This window comes from Patella vulgata, chromosome 3 (assembly GCF_932274485.2).
Source record: "Patella vulgata chromosome 3, xgPatVulg1.2, whole genome shotgun sequence".
Lineage (NCBI taxonomy): Eukaryota > Metazoa > Mollusca > Gastropoda > Patellidae > Patella > Patella vulgata.
The window spans coordinates 24,989,716-25,010,753 of NC_065881.2; the positions used below are offsets into that span (position 1 = coordinate 24,989,716).

The 21,038-nt window shown below is 34.2% G+C and overlaps 1 protein-coding gene and 1 long non-coding RNA gene across 2 annotated transcripts in view; one reads left to right on the plus strand and one right to left on the minus strand.

The window, feature by feature from the left end:
* Positions 1 to 175: 175 nt before the first annotated feature.
* LOC126814792 (uncharacterized) lies at positions 176 to 9,493 on the plus strand. Its single transcript, XR_007677755.2, has 5 exons — positions 176 to 691; positions 1,545 to 1,682; positions 2,092 to 2,235; positions 8,631 to 8,753; positions 9,367 to 9,493. It is a non-coding gene; the product is annotated as an uncharacterized LOC126814792 (long non-coding RNA).
* A 213-nt stretch (positions 9,494 to 9,706) lies between these two features.
* LOC126814765 (dynein axonemal assembly factor 9) overlaps positions 9,707 to 21,038 on the minus strand; it is a 71,799-nt gene continuing 60,467 nt past the window's right edge. The window contains exons 25-38 of the mRNA XM_050540128.2: positions 20,536 to 20,628; positions 20,140 to 20,272; positions 19,360 to 19,448; positions 18,519 to 18,668; positions 17,566 to 17,642; positions 16,924 to 16,972; positions 14,762 to 14,843; positions 14,328 to 14,416; positions 13,926 to 14,012; positions 13,465 to 13,643; positions 12,007 to 12,206; positions 11,569 to 11,631; positions 10,986 to 11,079; positions 9,707 to 10,642 (exon numbers count right to left, since the gene is read on the minus strand). Of these exons, the coding sequence (XP_050396085.2) occupies positions 10,539 to 10,642; positions 10,986 to 11,079; positions 11,569 to 11,631; positions 12,007 to 12,206; positions 13,465 to 13,643; positions 13,926 to 14,012; positions 14,328 to 14,416; positions 14,762 to 14,843; positions 16,924 to 16,972; positions 17,566 to 17,642; positions 18,519 to 18,668; positions 19,360 to 19,448; positions 20,140 to 20,272; positions 20,536 to 20,628 (1,489 nt within the window). The 3' untranslated portion in view covers positions 9,707 to 10,538. The remainder of the gene's footprint in view (positions 10,643 to 10,985; positions 11,080 to 11,568; positions 11,632 to 12,006; positions 12,207 to 13,464; positions 13,644 to 13,925; positions 14,013 to 14,327; positions 14,417 to 14,761; positions 14,844 to 16,923; positions 16,973 to 17,565; positions 17,643 to 18,518; positions 18,669 to 19,359; positions 19,449 to 20,139; positions 20,273 to 20,535; positions 20,629 to 21,038) is intronic.

Genomic DNA, 21,038 nt, shown 5'->3' on the forward strand with positions numbered 1-21,038 from the left:
ACTACTGTTAATTTGGGTAGTCGCTTTAAATTTATACAATGTGACACCAGGTTGATTTATTAATAAACTAAATTCACATGACATCTCACCTTACATTAACACTGTGCATCAGTTTTGTCCTCTCCTTATACTTTAGTATTCGTTTATACACTCGTGCCAGGCTTTCAAACTGTATTTCATTATTTGCTAAAAAAAACTAAATATATACGGTTTAATATGACTGGATTTGTCATCATCAAGATTTATTACCTGGTGCACTCAGTGAATTTACCTAGTGACATTTGTTAAAACTGAAGGATACTGGAGTGACAATTTTATCATTGTGAATTGAATACACGGTAGACTTCTTTTTGGCAGTTCGAATTCGAAGTAGGCGGGCAAGTTGCTGTGCGGATAAACATCTCTATAGCATTGCAGGCGTAAAAATTATAATAATATGTTAGTCTAAAAGTGACTAGAGTATTATGTTGACGAGACTTTAAGCAAATAATATGAACACTGGTTTGTATGGTGTTTTAAGTTTAAGGAATTAACTGTGACTGTGATCAGACTGGGTTTTTAATTCATTTTTGCTGAATACCCAAAACGGTTTAAAAACATTGAGATACGAGTATTTGATTTGAAGGATTATTTGAAAATATGATATTATTCTGGGCTACAATTTTATTATTTCTTGATTTATGTCAAGCAGGTAAATTGAGTCTTTCTTTTCTCCCTTACAGGATATTGCGACGTGGTTAGATCTATTTCACAAGGTTAAAGTTTGGTCAAGAGTCACGAGATGTAAACAGGGCTAGTGCTAATCCCTGGACCTAGCCCTAACGCTTGCCCCAACCCTAACCTACGATCTCGCCAACAATTGCGTGCACTAATAACCTTATTTACATCTCAGCGACCTTGACGAAATCTAAGAAATAGATCTAGCCATTGCAACACTGCTTTATCACCCAATAATACATTCTACAGTAGATATCGTTTGTGTGATATATTTCATAATCTACTGTGATATCTCCTTAGGAGATATCGCTTTACATGAATTTGATTGGTCAGTTGAAAAGGAACTACTTTTTTTTATTTTCAAAGAACAGTTCATTTCTTATTAAAAGTAATTTTTTTTATTAAAAATGAACTACTGTTATTCAAATGACCTTGATGAAAACACTGGGTCAATAAAAAGGACTTTGCAATGGTTGAATTGCTGTCAAAATTGATGTTTCACTACGCCGTAATGTTTAGTAAAAGTGAAATCTACAGCAAAGAATTATATTTATCTATTTGTGCATGTAAGAAGGGGTTGGGTGATAAATAAAATCTACTACTCGTCTTTTTTCATATCAAAAAATATCAACACTCGTTGATAAAGTAACAAAAAACGAGGCTCCTCATAGACAGATTTAGTTCTTGCAAAATTAAAGGAGCTAAGTCTCTAACTCAATATTTTCCATAATATTTGAAATTAAAAACACGAATTAGAATTCAATATTGACCCATGATAGCCATTCTTAACATTTTTGTCTAAACTAAAATAATTGTGTCTGTTATAGTAACGAATGACGCTAGATGTTTGGCACGTAAAGGTGGAGTTTGTCAGTTCAACAATACACCATGTCAAGGTACTTCCATAGCAGGATTATGTGCCAGTTCAGATGTAAGACGTTGCTGCATAGTTTCTGATAATATGGGTAAGAAGTTATGGTTTTACTTTAAAGTCATGTGGGTAGTTCCGGTTTTATTTTAAAGTCATGCGACTACAAGCTAAAACCCAGCGAGTACGCCCAGACAAGGGATCTATCATAAAGGTCTATGGTTCTATAGTTAGATTTCCCGGTCACTAATGTTATTACGGTATTATAGTTATTAATTAAATGCACACTTAATGCAATAACAGAGCATTTAACTTTCAAATCACTAGTATTATTTATCCGTTTCTTGGTGAACTAGGCCAGGTTTAGTTTTCTGAAATGGGGTTTAACGTCCTACTGTTCTGCTCCCATATGGGCTAATGAAGATGAGGATTTAGTTTAGTTTTCTATTAGGTTTACACTGATTTAGCCAACATGATTATAAATATTTCTTTATATCATTTGCCAGAGGGTGACCATGAATGTCATGCCGCTGATGGACGATGTCAGTATGCAGCACAAAGATGTAATAACGGCAGATATATCGGGGCAAAATGTTCTGGTGCAGTTGAAAGGAAGTGTTGCGTCAGTAAATACACTGTAGGCTCAACATGTAAGTTTTCTTAACTTTTTACACCCATTGTAGTTCCGTAGGGAATTCATGTATCCCACTCCTTCACATAAATCGATCAGAGAAATTAGTGCAACTTTTAACCACATAAATAATCCTGTGTGGGTGGTGCTACATTGGAGTAGTTTAGTGTAAATATGTATATACTAGAAGAATGCCCGGCTTCGCTCGGGGGTCATAACCCCGAAACCGGAAGTGGTAGACTAACGCCACCTGGCCTATGTTACTCCCCGGTCGGAGCTACCCCTATACCCCAAATTTCAGACTCGGGAAGACCTAGTGTAGCCGCCAACCCCGAACAGACAAACAGACAGACAAACGACAGTCACAAATATTAGTATAGATAGATTTATACAGTATCTATTGTACTTTTTATACGCCCATATTGAAATGTGGTCGTATATTGTCGTCGGTCCGTCCGTCGGTCCGGCGTCCACAATTGCTTGTGGACGCTCTAGAGGCTAAAGTTAATATCCGATTGACTTTAAATTTATACACAGTGTTTAAGGTCATGAGACGAAGAGGCCTATTGATTTTCAGCGATTTCAGATAATTACTGTCAGAGTTATGGCCCTTGATCACTTTGAAAAATCTTGTGGACGCTCTAGATGCTAAAGTTAATATCCGATTGACTTTAAATTGATACACAGTGTTTAAGGTCGTGAGACGAAGAAGTCTATTTATTTTCAGCGATTTTCGATAATTACTGCCAGAGTTATGGTCCTTGATCACTTTAAAAATCTTGTGGACGCTCTAGAGACCAAAGTTAATATCCGATTGACTTTAAATTTATACACAGTGTTTAAGGTCATGAGACGAAGAGGCCTATTGATTTTCAGCGATTTCAGATATTTACTGTCAGAGTTATGGCCCTTGATCACTTTGAAAAATCTTGTGATGCTCTAGAGGCTAAAGTTATCATCCGATTGACTTCAGATTGATACATAGAGTTTAAGATCTTGAGACGAACAAGTATATTGATTTTCAATGAATTTTTATGACTTGAACAGCTAAATCCATAATATTAAAAGTTTCGTATACCAAATGTTAGCATGGGGCAGAACTTTATAAAAACCAAACAAATTCTAATGGTTTTCAGATAATTACTTCATGAGTTGTTACTCTTAATCAGATTTTAGTGTATTATAAATGTTTCATTACCGAAAAAAGTAAAAATATGCGACAACACTTGTTGACTGCCGGACGATTTAGCTGCTGTGGGCGTGTGTTTCGTTGCCTCGCAACCTATCCTTGAAGTATGTATGACCAGTAAACACAACCGCCAATGTCGTACGGCTTTATCAAAACAACAATACCGTTATGGCAGTCTGGAAGTATACTGACAAATGTATAAGATGTAAATTAATTTATAAAAGGTATCATTGCACGTATAAGACAAATATGATATCTGGAGAATAAGGTAGTAAACAGCTATAAATGCGAAGTTTACCCATTATGACGTCACAATTAAAACGACGGGATTATGAAATGGATGACGTTACATCTATTGTTTTGTCACATTTCAAGTTTTAGAATTAGTATAAGACGTCTTTTTGCTATTTCTGTGCTAAAATTGATATTATTCAAAGATTTTTTACATCTTTACTACAACTATGGATTCAAGGTAAGTGAATAAACCTTTTTCTTTCTTTTTCAAAATGTTAAGTAAACTAAACCAATAAGGATGTTTGTATATATTATATTCATATTTTCTCATTTTATTTTATCTATTTGTGTGTATTTGTTTGATAACGACATGTGAAATCCTGTTGAAATAAACCATAGTAATTGTTATTCCATAAAAAGTATGTTATTTGGTCAAAGAACTTCAGAAATAAATAATATACTAAGAAAGAATTTAATAATTTTAGTTTAAAAATGATTTATTCCTGATATTGCAGGAATTGCTGAAAAAATTCCGAAGGCACCATTTTGGAAAAATTCTTATTCGGAATTACCATGTTAATCTGATTCTGATGTAGAATCTATAAATGAATAGGAATAAAGTCTCCTATCAGAAAAAAAGGGAGAAAACTTCCAGATATACGGTGGCTGATAAGGGACATGAAAAATAATATAATTTGTTTTTTTATAATTTTCACCCAAGTCAATTTTAATTTTCACCCAAGTCAATTTTAATATAATTTGTTTTTTATAATTTTCACCCAAGACAATTTTAATATAATTTGTTTTTTATAATTTTCTCCCAAGTCAATTTTAATTTTCACCCAAGTCAATTTTAATTTCCACCCAAGTCAATTTTAATATAATTTGTTTTTTTATAATTTTCACCCAAGTCAATTTTAATATAATTTGTTTTTTTATTATTTTCACCCAAGTCAATTTTAATATAATTTGATTTTTATAATTTTCATACAAGAATTTCCACCCAGCGCGTGACGTCATCTCAATTAGCCTCGTTTCCAAAACACTAATGACCTAGTTTGTGTCGAGTGGACGTTAAACTCTCTCTCTCTCTCTCTCTCACTCTCTCAAAGTTCGCGTACGAGGGGCGACCATTTTGTCCGGCAGTTTCGATCAGATTTTCAGAAAATTCGAACTCAATCATCAGTAACGGTGATATATTCAAACGTTTTTTTTTAAAATCGGATACAAATTGTGACCTCTAGAGGGACCACAAGCTAAAAACGAGATTTTTCGTACAATCAAGGGTCGTAATTCAGAAAGTTAAGATCCGATAAGCGCGAATATCGAAAGAAACCAGATGATAATTGTGACCTCTAGAGTGTCCACACGCTAAAAAAAAGTGACTTTTCGTACAATCAGGGGCCATAATTCATGAAGTTTCACTCCGATACATGCCAATATCGAAAGGAACCTAGATCTTTTGGGGATAAACCTATATTTCAAGTCTCGCCAAAATCGGATAAGAATTGTGACCTGTATAGTGTCCACAAACAAATTATGGATGGACGTCCGGACGGACAGGGGTGACGACAATATACGTCCATATAAAAATGTGGGCGTATAAAAATATCTATTTGATATAAGGTAAAACATAATACATTGCAATCTGCTAATTACAGTTTGAGAACCATATATACTATTCAAAAAAAGTAGGGGATATTTGATTTTGGGGGCATAATACTAAAATATGCAAATGACTACGAAAAAAGTCACTATAGAACCTAACAGAAGAAACATTTCCAGTTACATGTGACGCCCAAACGCACCAATAGCTACCGCATGGAATGCAGGTGATGCTTGGGATCATCATGGGGGTCCAACCCAAGATTTGCACGACTCTGACTTTGAGTGTTACAGTCATTGTGGCATTGAATTCCAGGGTGGAAACATCAGTTTAATTGTTTTAGTGACCAGAAAACAAATTTTGATATGCGTCGGCTTACCCAAAATGAAAGGTTACGTGGCCTTGGCATGCTACAGATCGGCACAACACAGGCGGTTGTGGCGCGGACGATGAATGTTTCTCAGTCTGTCATAAGCAGGCTATGGTCCAGATACCGTGATACACAATCTGTACAGGACAGGCCACGCTCAGGTCGACCAAGGGCGACAACTCAAGCCCAGGATCGATTTATCCGTACCCTGGCCTTGAGAAATCGTGTCATCACAGCAAATCAGATCAGCGCTCGTCTTCAAACAGACACTGGTGTGAGAGTGAGTGGCCAGACGATTCGGAATCGACTGCATAGGGGTCACCTTCGCGCCCGACGTCCTCGCGTGATCCCTTGTTTGAGAGATCATCACATTCAGGCAAGACGTCGTTGGTGTAGGGATCGTCAACACTGGGATAATCGACGCTGAAACAATGTGATGTTTTCAGATGAGTCAAGGTTCACTGTTGATTTTTTGGACAGACGTAGGAGGGTGTGGCGTCGTCGAAACGAGCGCTTCCAAGACGTTAACGTCATCAGACATGATCGATTTGGGGGTGGTTCTGTTATGGTGTGGGGAGGCATCACTGTTGCTGGAAGAACGGCTTTACATGTTGTTGCAGGGCGTGTTACAGGCCAGTACTACCGGGACAACATCTTGGCAGTCCATGTTGTGCCGTTCGCACGACGTCATGGCCGCCGTTTCATCTTCCAGGATGACAACGCAAGATGTCACAGGGCCAGGATCGTTACAGGTTACCTCCAACAACAGAACATCACCACATTACCTTGGCCAGCACTGAGTCCCGACCTCTCCCCCATCGAGCATGTCTGGGACATGCTTGGACAGAGGTTACGTCAACGTCAACAACGTCCTGCCAATGTCCAAGAACTTGCTGCTGCGTTGCAACAGGAATGGGACAATCTGGACCAAAATGACCTTAGACGTCTCATTAGGAGTATGCCACGTCGGATCAATGCTTGTTTGGCAAACAGAGGAGGATTTACCCGTTACTGACTTGGTTGTGATGCTGTGGTAACTTTGCTGTTTGACCCCGGGTATCATTTTACCCTTATAATGGTCAGTCTGTGCCTTACTTAGTCTAACGATCATTTGGAATAAATCGATGAATGTGAACTTCATTTCATTTTGTCATTTGTTTCTTCGTCAGTTTCATTAGGTGATTTTAATAACACTTAAAAATCAAATATCCCCTACTTTTTACAATGGAAACGAGGCTAATTGAGATGACGTCACGCGCTGGGTGGAAATTCTTGGGTGAAAATTATAAAAAAACAAATTATATTAAAATTGACTTGGGTGAAAATTATAAAAAAAAAAAATTATATTAAAATTGACTTGGGTGAAAATTACAAAAAAACAAATTATATTAAAATTGACTTGGGTGAAAATTACAAAAAACAAATTATATTATTTTTCATGTCCCTTATCAGCCACCGTACAGATAACACTAGAACCAAAGAAGAATAAAAGCTTTAGTAATGATTTTCGAGGCGAGGCCTAAAATTCAATCTCTAAATTCTCGGTTCATAGTGGACCAATTTGACTGAAACTTTTCAGCAAATTCCCTATACATTATCTAGGTTTATACGCCCACATTTTCATGTGGACGTTTATTGTCGTCGGTGTGTGTGTCCGCGTGTCCGTTCACATTTTGTTTGTGGACACTCTACAGGTCACAATTTTTATCCGATTTTGACGAAACTTGAAATATAGGTCTATCTCCCAAAGATCTCGGTTCCTTTCGATATTGGCATGTATCGGACCGTAACTTCATGGATTGTGGCCCTTGATTGACTGGGTTTATTCCACTCAAAGAGAGACGAAATCGACATAAATTAAAACTACTTTACAAAATCATCAATAACCTAACCCCTCCTTATCTTAAGAATCTCGTAAACCTTGAACCTACAAACAAATATTCCCTTCGTAATGAAAACAAATTAAAAGAAATTCGATGCCGTACTGACATTTTTGCTAAATCAGTTATCCCATCCAGCATAAGAGAGTGGAATAAACTCAGTACTCCTGCAAGGAATTCTAGAACTCTGAAAATTTTCTCCGATCATCTATCCAAATATGATATTAAAGTCCCTTCGTTTTATTATAACGGTCAGCGGAAACCTCAAATAATTCATTGCAAATTACGACTTCGATGCTCTGACCTGCAGGGTCACAAATTCCCAAGACATGTTGCCGACAGTCCCGCGTGCCTCTGCGGTCATATATTTGAAGATCCCGACCATTAACTTCTGCTATGTTCCTTACATTCAAATGCACGAACAGAAACCATAGACAAATTACAACATGATTTTAAAAATATAAACTGTCTTTTATTTGGTTACACAAACTAGTCTTGACGTTAACACATATATTTTTAACCAGGTCCATAAGTTTATAGATATGTCAAACAGATTTTAAACTCGATCAATTAATATTTTATCGTCTATTTTATGTATAATTTTGGTTAGTCTCTCTAATGTTGCCTATTATTAAAAATTCTAACTATGGTTGTATATGTATAATTATTAATTACTATATATAGGCCAACTAGATTGGCACACCATTCTAGCTGCAGTAGTCGAGTCTGTATAAGATTAAAGATCAAAACAGTGCTTGTGCTGCATCTTTTGTTATCAAAATGCGGATTTGAAGTAAGGACTTCAAGTGAAAGAAGCAAGTCTTGCATGTTTGATTTACTCGTGTCTCCATGCTGAGTTCTGAATCAACATAAACACCAATATCAACCAATTTGATCGTGGAGTCCGCGATTTTACTGACTTTTGACTTATGTTCTGAATTTGTTGTTGGTGCCAAATAACATGACTTGTCTTATCATCGATCAACTTCAGCATGCTATTTGTTATCCAGGAGTTTACAGCAATTGTACAATTGGTTATTTTATTGAAGGTAACCTGTGTGGACTTGAATCTGTCCAATATTGGTGTGTCATCTGCATATAACCTTATAATGTCGTTGGCTTTCTTTAATTTCAGCTCAGAATTCAGATAGTTGGTGTGAAGCCCGGGGAGGTGTTTGTCAGTACACAAGTAGCGCATGCCCTGGTGGATATGAAAAAAATTTATGTCGGGGTACCATCAATATACAGTGTTGTATAGGTAAGTTTATATGATTTTTAACCAATTATTGTTTTAAAATGATTTATGGATACTCAAGTGTGCGTCTGTATCTGGGTTTCAATGCTGTCATACAACTGGCAATAAGAAAAGTAGTTGTATATAGTAAGTAAACTTCTAAAATTAACAGCCAATTGTATTTAAAAGTATCATAATCAGCTCGATGCCTGACACTAATTATAATTAACTATGGTTTAGCCCTTGAGGCTACTAGGTTTAAGGTAATTACAGGGATAAGACCACAGGAATAGGGGTTGAATACAAATATAAAACGAAAATGTAAAACTTCTAAATAAACAAATACATCAAAAGTAGGTATCTTCCCTCAGTTGTCATGCAAAAACTAATCTTCTCTGTTAGGAATTGCTAAAAGACCCTATATCATCAATAATCATTGAGCGGATCTAGACATTTATTTAACGAATTCAAAAATGGCCGGATTTGAATATAAGCAGATAGCCAATACTATTTCTGGACAATAACCCATCTGAAGATCATGAAATGGACAAAAAACAACACATGAAGATCTACCAGTGTTATTTATAGGAGAAAGTGTCTACTAATGGTTTATATTTCAGTTATGTTTTTTTTACAGGGGGTGTTTACCAAAGTGGATTACCTAAAAATGGAAATAATGCATCCAGTCGACAAGTATCTCTCCTATTACAAATTCTCTCTTTTCTTTTTATTTTTTATAAATAAATTTGCTATAATAAAGTAAACTTTAGTTTGTTTCATAAACGAATCAGTTTTATATTGTGTTAACAGAACCAAAGGTAGCCACACAAAGTTTTTTTCATTGACTGTCATTAATGTTGCCAAGATCCAAGTTATCTGTTGATATGTAAAAACATAGCCCACAAGATAGGCTGGTAATATGGCCCCATGTCAATAACTAAGATACAACAAAGAAGACAATGAACACAAACAAAATATTTAAATAATTTAAATTAATTTTATTGATAATGTATTAAACAACCAAAAAAGATATATTAACAGAAAAATGTAAGCAATTATAAAAAGTAAAGTAATATTAAACAAAAACAAGCAGTTAGCACTATTGGTCAAATAAACTGGTCAGTAATTGTGAAACTTGTAGATAGCATATACCTCATACTGAAGTTAGGAGAAGTCGAAATACTCAATTTAAAGAACATGTAAATAATACTGATAACAGTTTGGATGTCTAGTAATTCCATATAGATTAAAACAGTATGGACATGTAGTAATTCCATATGGATTGTAACAGTATGGACATGTAGTAATTTTATATGGATTATAACAGTATGGATATGTGCAACAGTAATGCCATATGGATTTTAACTGGGCATCCAGTAATTGTACTAAGTAACAATATTGGAATTCTGTAATGTTATATGGACTAAAGATATATCTAGTAATTTCATATTGCAAATGGACATTTAGTAATTGTGTATAGATAGAAAAAATATTGGCAATCATTAATATTATATGGACAGTATAAAAACCTAGTAATTCTTTATTGCTCTCAGCAGTATGGACTTCTAGTAATTCTATATGGACATCTAGTAATTCTGTATTGACTGTAAACGCATTACTATATATTATATTTCTATATGGCTGATGAAAGTATGGACATCTAGTAATTCTATTAGGAATGTAACAGAATGGACACATAATTCATGATATAGAATTATACTGGACGGACATATTTAACATATTTGGTTTCAAACTGATGGACTAAACCAAATTCTGATCCCTTTATTTTACTGAAAATGTAAAACTGAATTATTCAAACAGATCCACAAATTTCTCAGATTCTATTTTTTGGTTGTGCTCTAAAATTTCTTGGTTTTTCATTTTAACATATTCCTCGATAAAATCTTCTAAATCTGATTAGTTGTTAAGGTCAGATAGATTTAAAAACAAGAACACCCAAACCATTAAATTTTATTTCAGCACATTTTAAAGACCAAGAACATATTTGAATAAATGACTAATGGAACAGGTATATCTTAAAAAATGAAAAGGGGGGCTGTCAAATTTTAAAATCATAAGTTTGAATACAGGGAGATAATTCCACGATTTGTACTACCGGTAAATAAATTCTGAATTTCGATATGATTCTTTCTTATGATCCAACAAGAACTCTAATCACATGAAATTAAGGAAAAATGAAAGAACAGGGGTGAAGACAATATAGTCAACATTAAATGTGGCATATATAAAGGATACTAGGATGTTGATATGTTTTTTCACCAGTTAAACTGATAAACTGTGAACCATTGTAAAACCAGCCAGATGGTAACTGTCGAAGATGATTATTCTTCTACAAAACAGTATAAAACAAACAATACACAGATTGGAACAAGACAACATCAATTCTTTTAAAATTAAATATTACTACAGAAATATAATGTACTGAGGGTGTCAAATAAAACCATTTAGTTTCAAACCTTAATACTTGTACCTATCTATTTCTGTAATTGCCCTAACTTTAGTTAAGTTTGTAAATTGTTCTCTCGATTCATCACTTATCAGTTGACATTAGCCCAAAACATGGGATCTTACACCTTATTGACCTATTAAGTTTGACTATTAAGTCTAGAACAACCCATGGTTTCCAGTAAGTATTTTCAAGTTTTGGTCAAGAATTGGCTTATTCCAGTCACAAACTAACTGTCCACACAAGAAAAAAAAAAGAAGTGAAGGGAAAAGAGAACACAAGCAGGGATTAGAGGGTAAAAATAGTTAAACTATGTTTAATATGTTATTAATATAGAACAGGTTTTTCAAAAACAAATTATTTTGAACTTACATGAATCTCATTAATTTCATCTTTGGTAAGATCTTGCCTGGTTAATAAATCTTTCTTTTTTAGCTACATGATAAAGGTTAGATCTACTATATATTCATGGTTTTAAAAACAATATTATATTTACTTACATATTATTGTTAAGAAAATAAAACAACAGACATTTTAAAAAGTGAAATCAGCTAAACTATGTGGCTGTTCTTGTATTTGCGAATGGCTACTAGACAACAGATAATTTTCGAGAGTAATACAAGGTCAGCTTGTATATTCATTTTGAATAGTCACTGGATATCCTGGGCTTCATTTAAAAAAAAAACCAAAAAACAAAATGTTTTAGTCTTTTTTACAAAATCCTTTTTGACTTAAAAAAAAAAAAAAAAATCATTAATTAGAAATTATTTTGAAAGAAGCATGTCAAAGGAGGAATTGCAAATATTATACCTGTATTCTACAGGATCTTAACCAGTTTTTAATGTTTTCCTCCTGAAGATGACATCCAGTGTACACCAGATAGTTAGAAGTATTAGGAGGAGGAGAGGATGGAGATGACAGGTGGTCTTTGATGGGTGGTGTCTCCACCAACTGTAATCTCATATAACCACTCAATGTTACAAACTGTACTTCATATGAACCTTCACTATCTACAACATAAAGTAAAATAAATACATTATTAGGGTGACCCATGCACCTACAGAAATACAGTCAACCGCTGATAGTTCGAGACTACCACTGAAGCGTGCACATTCGCCGTGTCGAGGCCAACTTTCTGACAGTATGATACTATAAATAGCCATGGCACGTGCAATTCTCTACAAATCTATCAACTATTACAGCCGTAAAAAATTTATTGTTGACGATTTTGAATAGCAGTAAAATTAAGATTCTTGGTTATTACAGCAGATTTAGAAATTACATTCGTTTCATTTTTTAAATCGCTTTATCATTAACTGTACCGTTAAGAGCGGCATCTTTTGGTTTAGTACAAATAATATCTCTGAAACACTCGGGTTAGACAGGAACATGATACTAGCAGTAGTTTCATTTTACTTTTACAAGGTTCTTAAAACAATTGTTGAGCTAGCTAACGTGCTCATTTCTAAATTCAATTTCTTGTTCTAGCTTTCTGTTATGTTTCGTAAAAAAGTAGTCTTGATTATCCCGACCTGTCAATCAGACGTAGAATGGTCGATAGACTGGTTAAGCGAGACTAATTTCAAAACAAGGGCACGTAACCTATCTTTTACTCAAAAGTGTCTGGACGTTATGGACGACACATGGAACCAGTTTTCAGTCTATTATTTATAGATGATTAATGGTCATAGCTTATTAAGTACAACATGATCGTTTATTTAGTGACTATAATTGTGTGAAACTGATTTGAGGCTTGGCATATATATAAAGTTTGTGGCGAAATTGTCGAGATATATGGAGATATTTATTTATGGTGGGTCATCCTAACATTATAAGCTCATTCTAAAGTTGTATTATACGCTGCACATCAGTCAAAACACTACATACAGAGAGCGCAGAATAACAAACAATGTCAATTTGGTAAATACAACGATCCTAGGGCATAGTCTAATTTTTAACTCCAACTGTCATGGTTTCTGTCACGAAAGAGAATTATAAGGAACTTTCTTGCCCAACACCGGGAATTTTAACTGTTTTTTTTAGCCACTGGGGCAAAATAAATTCTGTTCATTGCACCCTAGTAGAGAATAGAATTAAATCGTTGATATCATCAGCCATTTTTATTCCTATGGTTAATGATATGACAAGAGATCCTGTACTAGGTATGTGAAATAACAATTTGTACATAGGACTTTGTTTTTTCATCCCATCCAAACAAAGCAAATGATAAAATAATGCAAAAGATTATGGAAATTATGAAATGTTTACCTGTAAATGTGACCTGTCCTTGTACATGGTAGATATTATTATACCATGGATGTGATTCTAGACTAGATTTCATACTTTTCAATTTACTGATAAATCTAGATTTATCTAAAGGCTGTTTAAAGTTCAACAAAATCTGATTCATTTTCGGCTGAAATCCAGATGAAGATTTCAAATTTCTCCTGTAAATATAACATCCAGATATAATTTAATTTAGACAGAAGAAAGCTATAAGATAAATATATTTGGATCAATTTGGGATTATCAAATCTGCATCATTTATGTTGTAGTAATTTGCCTCTTTTTTAATTTCTGACCAATTCAATTTCATTCAAATTAGATCTTTATTTTATTTTAATTTAAAATTCAACACCATTAAATAAAAAAAAACCAAAGTACAGACTAATCTGATATTTTAGTTCAGGTTATTATTTGTAAAATAAAAAAGATAAGAAAATACCTACCAATCAGGACGAGACAGATATCTGGCATGTATCATCAATGGAGAATAAAACTCTTTACTAGATAAAATATTATCTAAATCTGTGGATCTGTTAAAATAAAGACACAATAAATATGATAACAACTTTCGAATCCCAACTTATGTACAAAGCAATGTATACAAAGTACTTCAGTTTTTTGTCCCATCAAAATGACTAGATACTGTTCCTTGCAGGCCCTCATTCATGCCAGAAAATCCAGAGGAAGTTCCCCAGCCAAAGCTGGGATAAGAATCTCTGGATTAAAGTGTGTTGGTGCAAATGGAGAGAGAGAGAGAGAGAGAGAGAGAGAAATGGGGTTTAACTAAGTCATTTCGGGATGCAAATGGAATGTTGTTGATTATCTTTATGAAATAGAATACATACCTATGAACTTCACCTCTTTCCGCAGGTATAAAAGCTACATTAGTATTAACACAACGTAAAATACTCTGAACGTCTTTCATCATATCATTCTATAACATAACATTGTTAAACAGATAATTAATTTTCACTTACATTTTCTGTAATTAGGGTATTATTAATCAAGAAATCTGTAACACATTTTTGTATCAGAATAATGTGAGAATTAGATGTGTAGAATCAATTAGCCTTTGATTTGCCTCAATCCATCAGAAGGCTACCAGTCATTTTCTTTTTTTTAAATTTAACAAAAATAATGGCTGAAATGTTTTCTTAGATAGTAATTTAGACAAAAAAAATAAAAAAATTCCCTGGTTGTATGTTATCTTTACCCTGATGTTTATAGAAACAAGTCATTTATTGCAGTGAACAAGTGTCTGTATAAAAACGTGTTTTACCTGTCCTGTAGTACAAGATGTTAAGATAATATTATTAACCCAACCTTCACCACAATCTGTTAATATACCAGGTAATATCAATCTGTAATCGGAGAAAGTCACAGGTATATATTTATCTCACACATTTTTGTCATTTTAGGACCAAGATACAGTACATGTGTATCTCTTTAGGTTAGAGATAGAGAGAGAGAAATGGGGTTTAAGGTCCACTTGACACAAACTAGGTCATTTCGGGACTAACTTATGGTTTTAATTTTATTTCAATAATTCGCTTGCGTGTAGGGGTCTTTAGCAGTGGAAGGAAACCGGAGGACAGGCGACCCTACGATACAGCATGCACGAGCTAACCATCCGGCCATCCAACCCCGGATCCCTTTAGGTGAAACATCTTTTCTAGTTGCTTGAAATAATCACAAAGATTTACACTCGTTTTTTGTAAGGAATGTTTCTACATTTTTCAAATTGGGGGCATTTTAAGGCCCAATAACATGCCCTTTGAGGGTCAGTGGAATCAAAGGTAATTATTATTTATTAGGGCTTGCCATGTATAACAAATTTCTGAAAAAATAATGACTCACAAACCCTCCGCATTACCATAATAGGGTGTCAAAATCAGCAAAAATGCATTATTTTCAGGTCCTACAATCACTGACTAAAAGCATTTGTTTGTCAATAGCACCCAAAGTATTGCAAAAATTGACCAACAAGGAAAGATATGTTATAGATATGCATATTCTATTCATCATATCCAAAATTTAAATGATTTCATAAAAAATTGAAGGGGCATAAAAATATGGAGGAACTATAGCTTACAAAGTATTACCTATTTGTAAAGCTCATAGACAAGGAGACAAGAATAAACGTGTAATACATGTAACAAATTAAAGGATTAAAGGAGCTAAACCCAGGGCCCGTGAGAGGGGGTGGGGGTGGGTGGAAGCTGGGACACTTGTCCAGGGGCCCAGAGGTATGCTGAGTAATGTTTTATAAAAAAAAATTGTTAGTATAAATTAATAAAAAAAAATACACTGTTACATGGTGGTCAACAAATCGATTGTCGCGGGGTGTTGCAGCTGCATTCACAAATTATAATCGATGCCCGAAAAATGTTGCACATAGTAGCGTGGCTCCAGACAAAATGTTTTAATGCACAGTCAATTCAGTATAGATTTGTGGTATTCAATTAAAAGAAAAGTAAAATTAGATGAAATAATAATTTTTGTTTTCACTTTACCCATCTGCCTGAAAAGTCAGATTGCCCGAAAGTTAGGGGGGCAGCCGCTCCCCCCCACCTGGCCCCCTGGCTTGTACACCTATGAGGCCAGCGTCGTTTTCTCCTACTTTTCAAGGATTCTTTTAAGTGCACAACAAAATGAACACAGGCCCCAGTATTTCATCCCATCTGAATCACTAGACGCTGTCCATTGCCACGCCTGCCTCATTTACAAAGGGAAAGAACTAGAACAACACAATCATGAATTTTAATCGCTGTTTCATTCAACTCCACAATTAATGATCAAACGACGTCGAATGAGAATTTCTTGACTACCTATTGGACAAAACCTAACAAAAACGATTGGTGATTCATTTCAGGAACCCTTCAAATGAAATTCGTCTTGGAAATTGGACCACATTAACCCTTTTGCAGCACATACCAAGGATAATCCAATTGAACGCTAGTCAATTTCATTTCTGCAATCAGTAGTGGGTACTACCCCCTTCATATACCACTATCGGGCATAACACTCATCCCAAAGGGGGTGTTATTGGGCTAAAAACTTGGTGTGTTGGTTTACACTAATACAAGGTAGAGTGTGGTCTCCAGCCATTGCAAAGCGAAGAGAGGGTCCTATAATTATGAACATACCGATATACAGTATATGTAAAAGATAGTGCACAATTTCATATGGATGTAAAGTTTGGATTAGTTGACTTTTCGCATTAAAGAAATATTAAGTTCTAAGGTTGGTGGTAAAAAAAAACAAGTGAAAATACATTTTTTTTTTGCTATATTCAAGACTGGAAAACCCATCTCGGCATTTCTATGACTCTGGGTGGAACAATGAGTCTAATATTTTATATACGAATGTTTGGGCACTAAGTAAGCCATAGACAAAAAAAACAACAAAAAAAATCTTCTCGCGGACACATTCTTAACTTACCTGTGTTCAAGATAAAAGTTAAGAGGATCAATACAGATAGTTACAGCACCTATAATTAAAGTAAAGTCTATTTTATATACACACTATGATTTTTTACAGATATATATAATATATCTATATCTGATGAAAATATCGTAGTAATCACTGCAGGGACTTAAACAATCATAAAGCAACTATAGGAATAAGAATAGTTTGCCTATTCTAAACCATAAAATGAAATAGGATTTGTTACCCTAATTTAAACTATAATTTATAAACAATACAGGGTTCCCGCAGCTTCGTCAAATATTTTTTCAAGGATATTCAAGGAAAAATATACGTCAAATTCAAGGATTTTCAAGGACATTTTTTAGCCTAAAGTTACAATTTTTCATCTTAAAAATAACCAAAACATTACCAACTATCTTTTTAATCTCATATTTAAAAGGAATTGAAGACATTTGAAACAAAATTAAGGATCTCAACTGAAATTCAAGGATATTTTCCTATTTCCGCGAAATTCAAGGATATTCAAGACCTTGAAAATGAAATTTTAAATTTAAGGATATTCAAGGTTTTTCAAGGACCGCGGGAACCCTGCAATAGGAATAAGATTTGTTTACCTATTTTAAACTATGAACAATAGGAATAAGATCTGTTTACCTATTTTAAGATATTTGTTAACATCTTGATCTGGATGTGTTTCTATAGCATTGATAATTTCACCAATATCTGTAAAACTAACAAAAAATACAAAATTATATAATTTACTTTTAAACCAATCAGAAAGTAACACTTGTATAACTGGGCCATACATTAATTACTTTATAGCTGTAATAAATTGCTCCTGTATCATTCCCAATCTTTTTCAAATACATTTCCATTATTTTCCAGCTAAGTTAATTGTTTATGCCAAGTCTCACAGAAAAGATTAAATGACAGCAATATTATAACAATTTAATCAGAGAGTTTCAGAGTTCACAACTTCACAATCTATTTAGGTTAGATGCCCTCGTGCTACGGCACATGACAATCATTGGCAGCCAAACTGTAGTATAAATCAGACAAGCTCTCTAAATTATAAATGGATCGTTTGAGAGATACACTTTAATCTTGTAAATCTCAATGTAACAACATCAGATCACAACGGCAACATGTAACAGTGCCGATACTGAGCACCAGACAGTGTTACGTTGGACTAATTCTGCATCACTAATTTTGACTTAGCGCATGTGTCTCTATGGAGTTCTTTAACCGAAACTAAGTGGCAGAGTTCTTGATCTCTCATTCACCAATCAAGCATCTTGTGGGACAATATTGGCCATCGTCTTGTCCAGTTTCAAGGGCCCCCAACTGTAAAATCTCTGTCAACAAGAGTGGAGAAGGATCCCAAAAGCAAACATTCAGAGACTTATCTCATCCAAGCAGTGACTAGGTATGACCTGTGTGATTTGATTTTACCCTATATGCCAATATTTCATTGTAAAGGAAAGTTGTTATGGTCTCCATGGTTTCCTTGTGTCAATAAATGTCAGGTCTACAATCATGCTTCCAGTCAAATCAGTATATTTTATCCTGGCTATATATACACGTAAATAACAATAAATATACTCTACCTGTTTGTCACAACAATAACTTTAGTTATTCTTCTAATTGCACCAGGTTTACGTCGTTTATGAACTGTTAATGCTCCATTCAATTGTTTATGAAGTCGATTAGCATCAAATTCTCTGATATCATCATTCGGTTGTTTTAATACAATCCATCTAAAATACAACAAAAACTTAAAACACTAATCAACTAAATTAATTTGAGAGTTGATACACTTCTTTATGCGATACTCATTCATACTCATACACCATCTATTTCTAGAACACAAGAAACAGCTACTTACAAATCAGGCAAGTTTGTATGGCTTACAAGTTCTGTTCTAAGTATGAAGAACATAATTTTTTATGAAAGGCGCCTGAAGTATTACAAAACATTGAAGACATAGCCCATCATAACTCACACTATATAAGCTTATAGCTAGTATGATACAGCATTTGGGTAATATTTCCCTTTTCTTGAGTTGCTTCCCTTATTTTCATTTTGAATGAATTCTATCACTACAGGCCTGAGATTGTACAGTGCAGTCAAAGCTTACGGCTAGCCCCCAGATCCGTTCACTTGATCTGATATGTGCATTTGTTATTTGTTGTGTATGTATATTGTGTGTCCTGTGCGTAGGTTTGCCTTGTGTAATGTGGTCTCTTTTTATTTACTACTAATTGTTCTAAATGTTGTGTCCTAAAATTACCTCTATTGAAGTTTTCTAATAAAAGTTGTGTCTCTCCTCGACTAATATTTCTAAATGTTGTGCTTCTCCTTGATTTCTAAATGTTGTGTCTTACCTGTATTATATTTCTAGATGTACTAAACGTGTCTGTATTAATTGTTCTAAATGTTGCATCTTACCTGTATTTTTCTTTGGTATAATTTGTTATTGTTGATACAAGTGTTTGTTTATGAGAACCAGGTACTCCTGCTATAATACTAATAGTAATCTACAATATAAAATGTGCAGCATAATTTCAATGACACTGTCTGTGACAAACATTACAAGATCTCTGTCTTAGAACAAAGTACAAACATAATGTTAGGGTGCCCCACCATAAATAAATACCTCCAAATATCTCGAAAATTACACCACAATATATATATATATATATATATATATATATATATATATATATATATATATATATATATATATATACCAAGCCTTTTATTTGTATATATATATATATACCAAGCCTTAAATCAGTTTCGCACATTTATAGTCACTAAATAAACGGTCATGTTGTACTTAATAAGCTATGACCATTTAACCATCCATAAATAATAGACTGAAAAATGGTTACCAGTGTTGGCCGTAATATCCAGGCACTTTTGAGTAAAAAATAGGTTAGACTCATAGACTCTTGCGCTGAGTGTTATCGCACTGCAGGATTAGTCAAAAATCACTTCGAGACAAGCCACTGAAGCGTGCACATTTGCCGTGACGAGTTCAACTTTCTGTAGGGAAAATTTTCGCTGCACGGGGCACCCTAACAACGTGATTTTCTCCCTTTCGTTTTCCTTTCAGTTTAGATATAATCCCCAGTTGATAGTTGTTAGTCAGTCATACCTAATTTAAAGAATATATTTTTAAGGATGTATACACATAATACTTGTAATCTGTACAATTCTTCCTACCTCATCGGAATCTGTCTCCTCTTCATTTTCATCAGTTGTTGGAATGGTTTGCTGTGATTTGAGTAACAAGGGGAGATGATTCTTGTCCACATCTTTACATCCAGTAGTGCAAACTGATAGATGATTTATAAACCTGATGAATGGTAAGAAAATCACATCAATAAATACAATGGTTATTTGGCGACCAACATATTTTTTTCTTTCTTTGGCTCAATGCAAAGGGGGATAATGATGCACAGACAGTGAGCTGTTTTTAAGTGCATGTACAAGCCATTTGTTTGGTGATCCCAGAGACTATAAACATACATTCGTTTCCAGTCTTACAGGAGTTACTACTGACAAGTGGAACAGGTATGAAAATATTTAGAATATGAAGTGAATATAAATTAAAAATACCTTTGTATGTGATCAATATGATAGGCTGATTTCTCTAAATTTGTGGTTTTTGTACTTGAATTAGGAACAAATTGTTTCTGTAGCTCTGAATGTCTGTAAATTAGTTTATCACAATATATATAATAATAGTAGTACATGTAATTAGAATGCTAAACCTATTTTATTAAAAGTTTTTTTATCAAATTTAGAATCGGTTGAAAAGAAATACATGACTGAAATAATCTTTGACTGTTGAAAACCAACCTGTGAAAAAAAAAAAAGAATTGACCAATCTAGCATGTCCTCAAATAGTGTCGCATATCATGGCACATAGGGTACCAGGTCAAAGAGAAAACTAACTAAAGAGAGATAGAGAGAAAAATGGGGTTTAACATCCACTTGACACAAACTAGGTCATTTCGGGAATAACACATGGTTCAATTTTATTTCAATAATTTGCTTGCATGGACGGGTCTTTAGCAAAGGGACGAAACCGGAGGAAACAGAGAAAACCCACGAGGTTG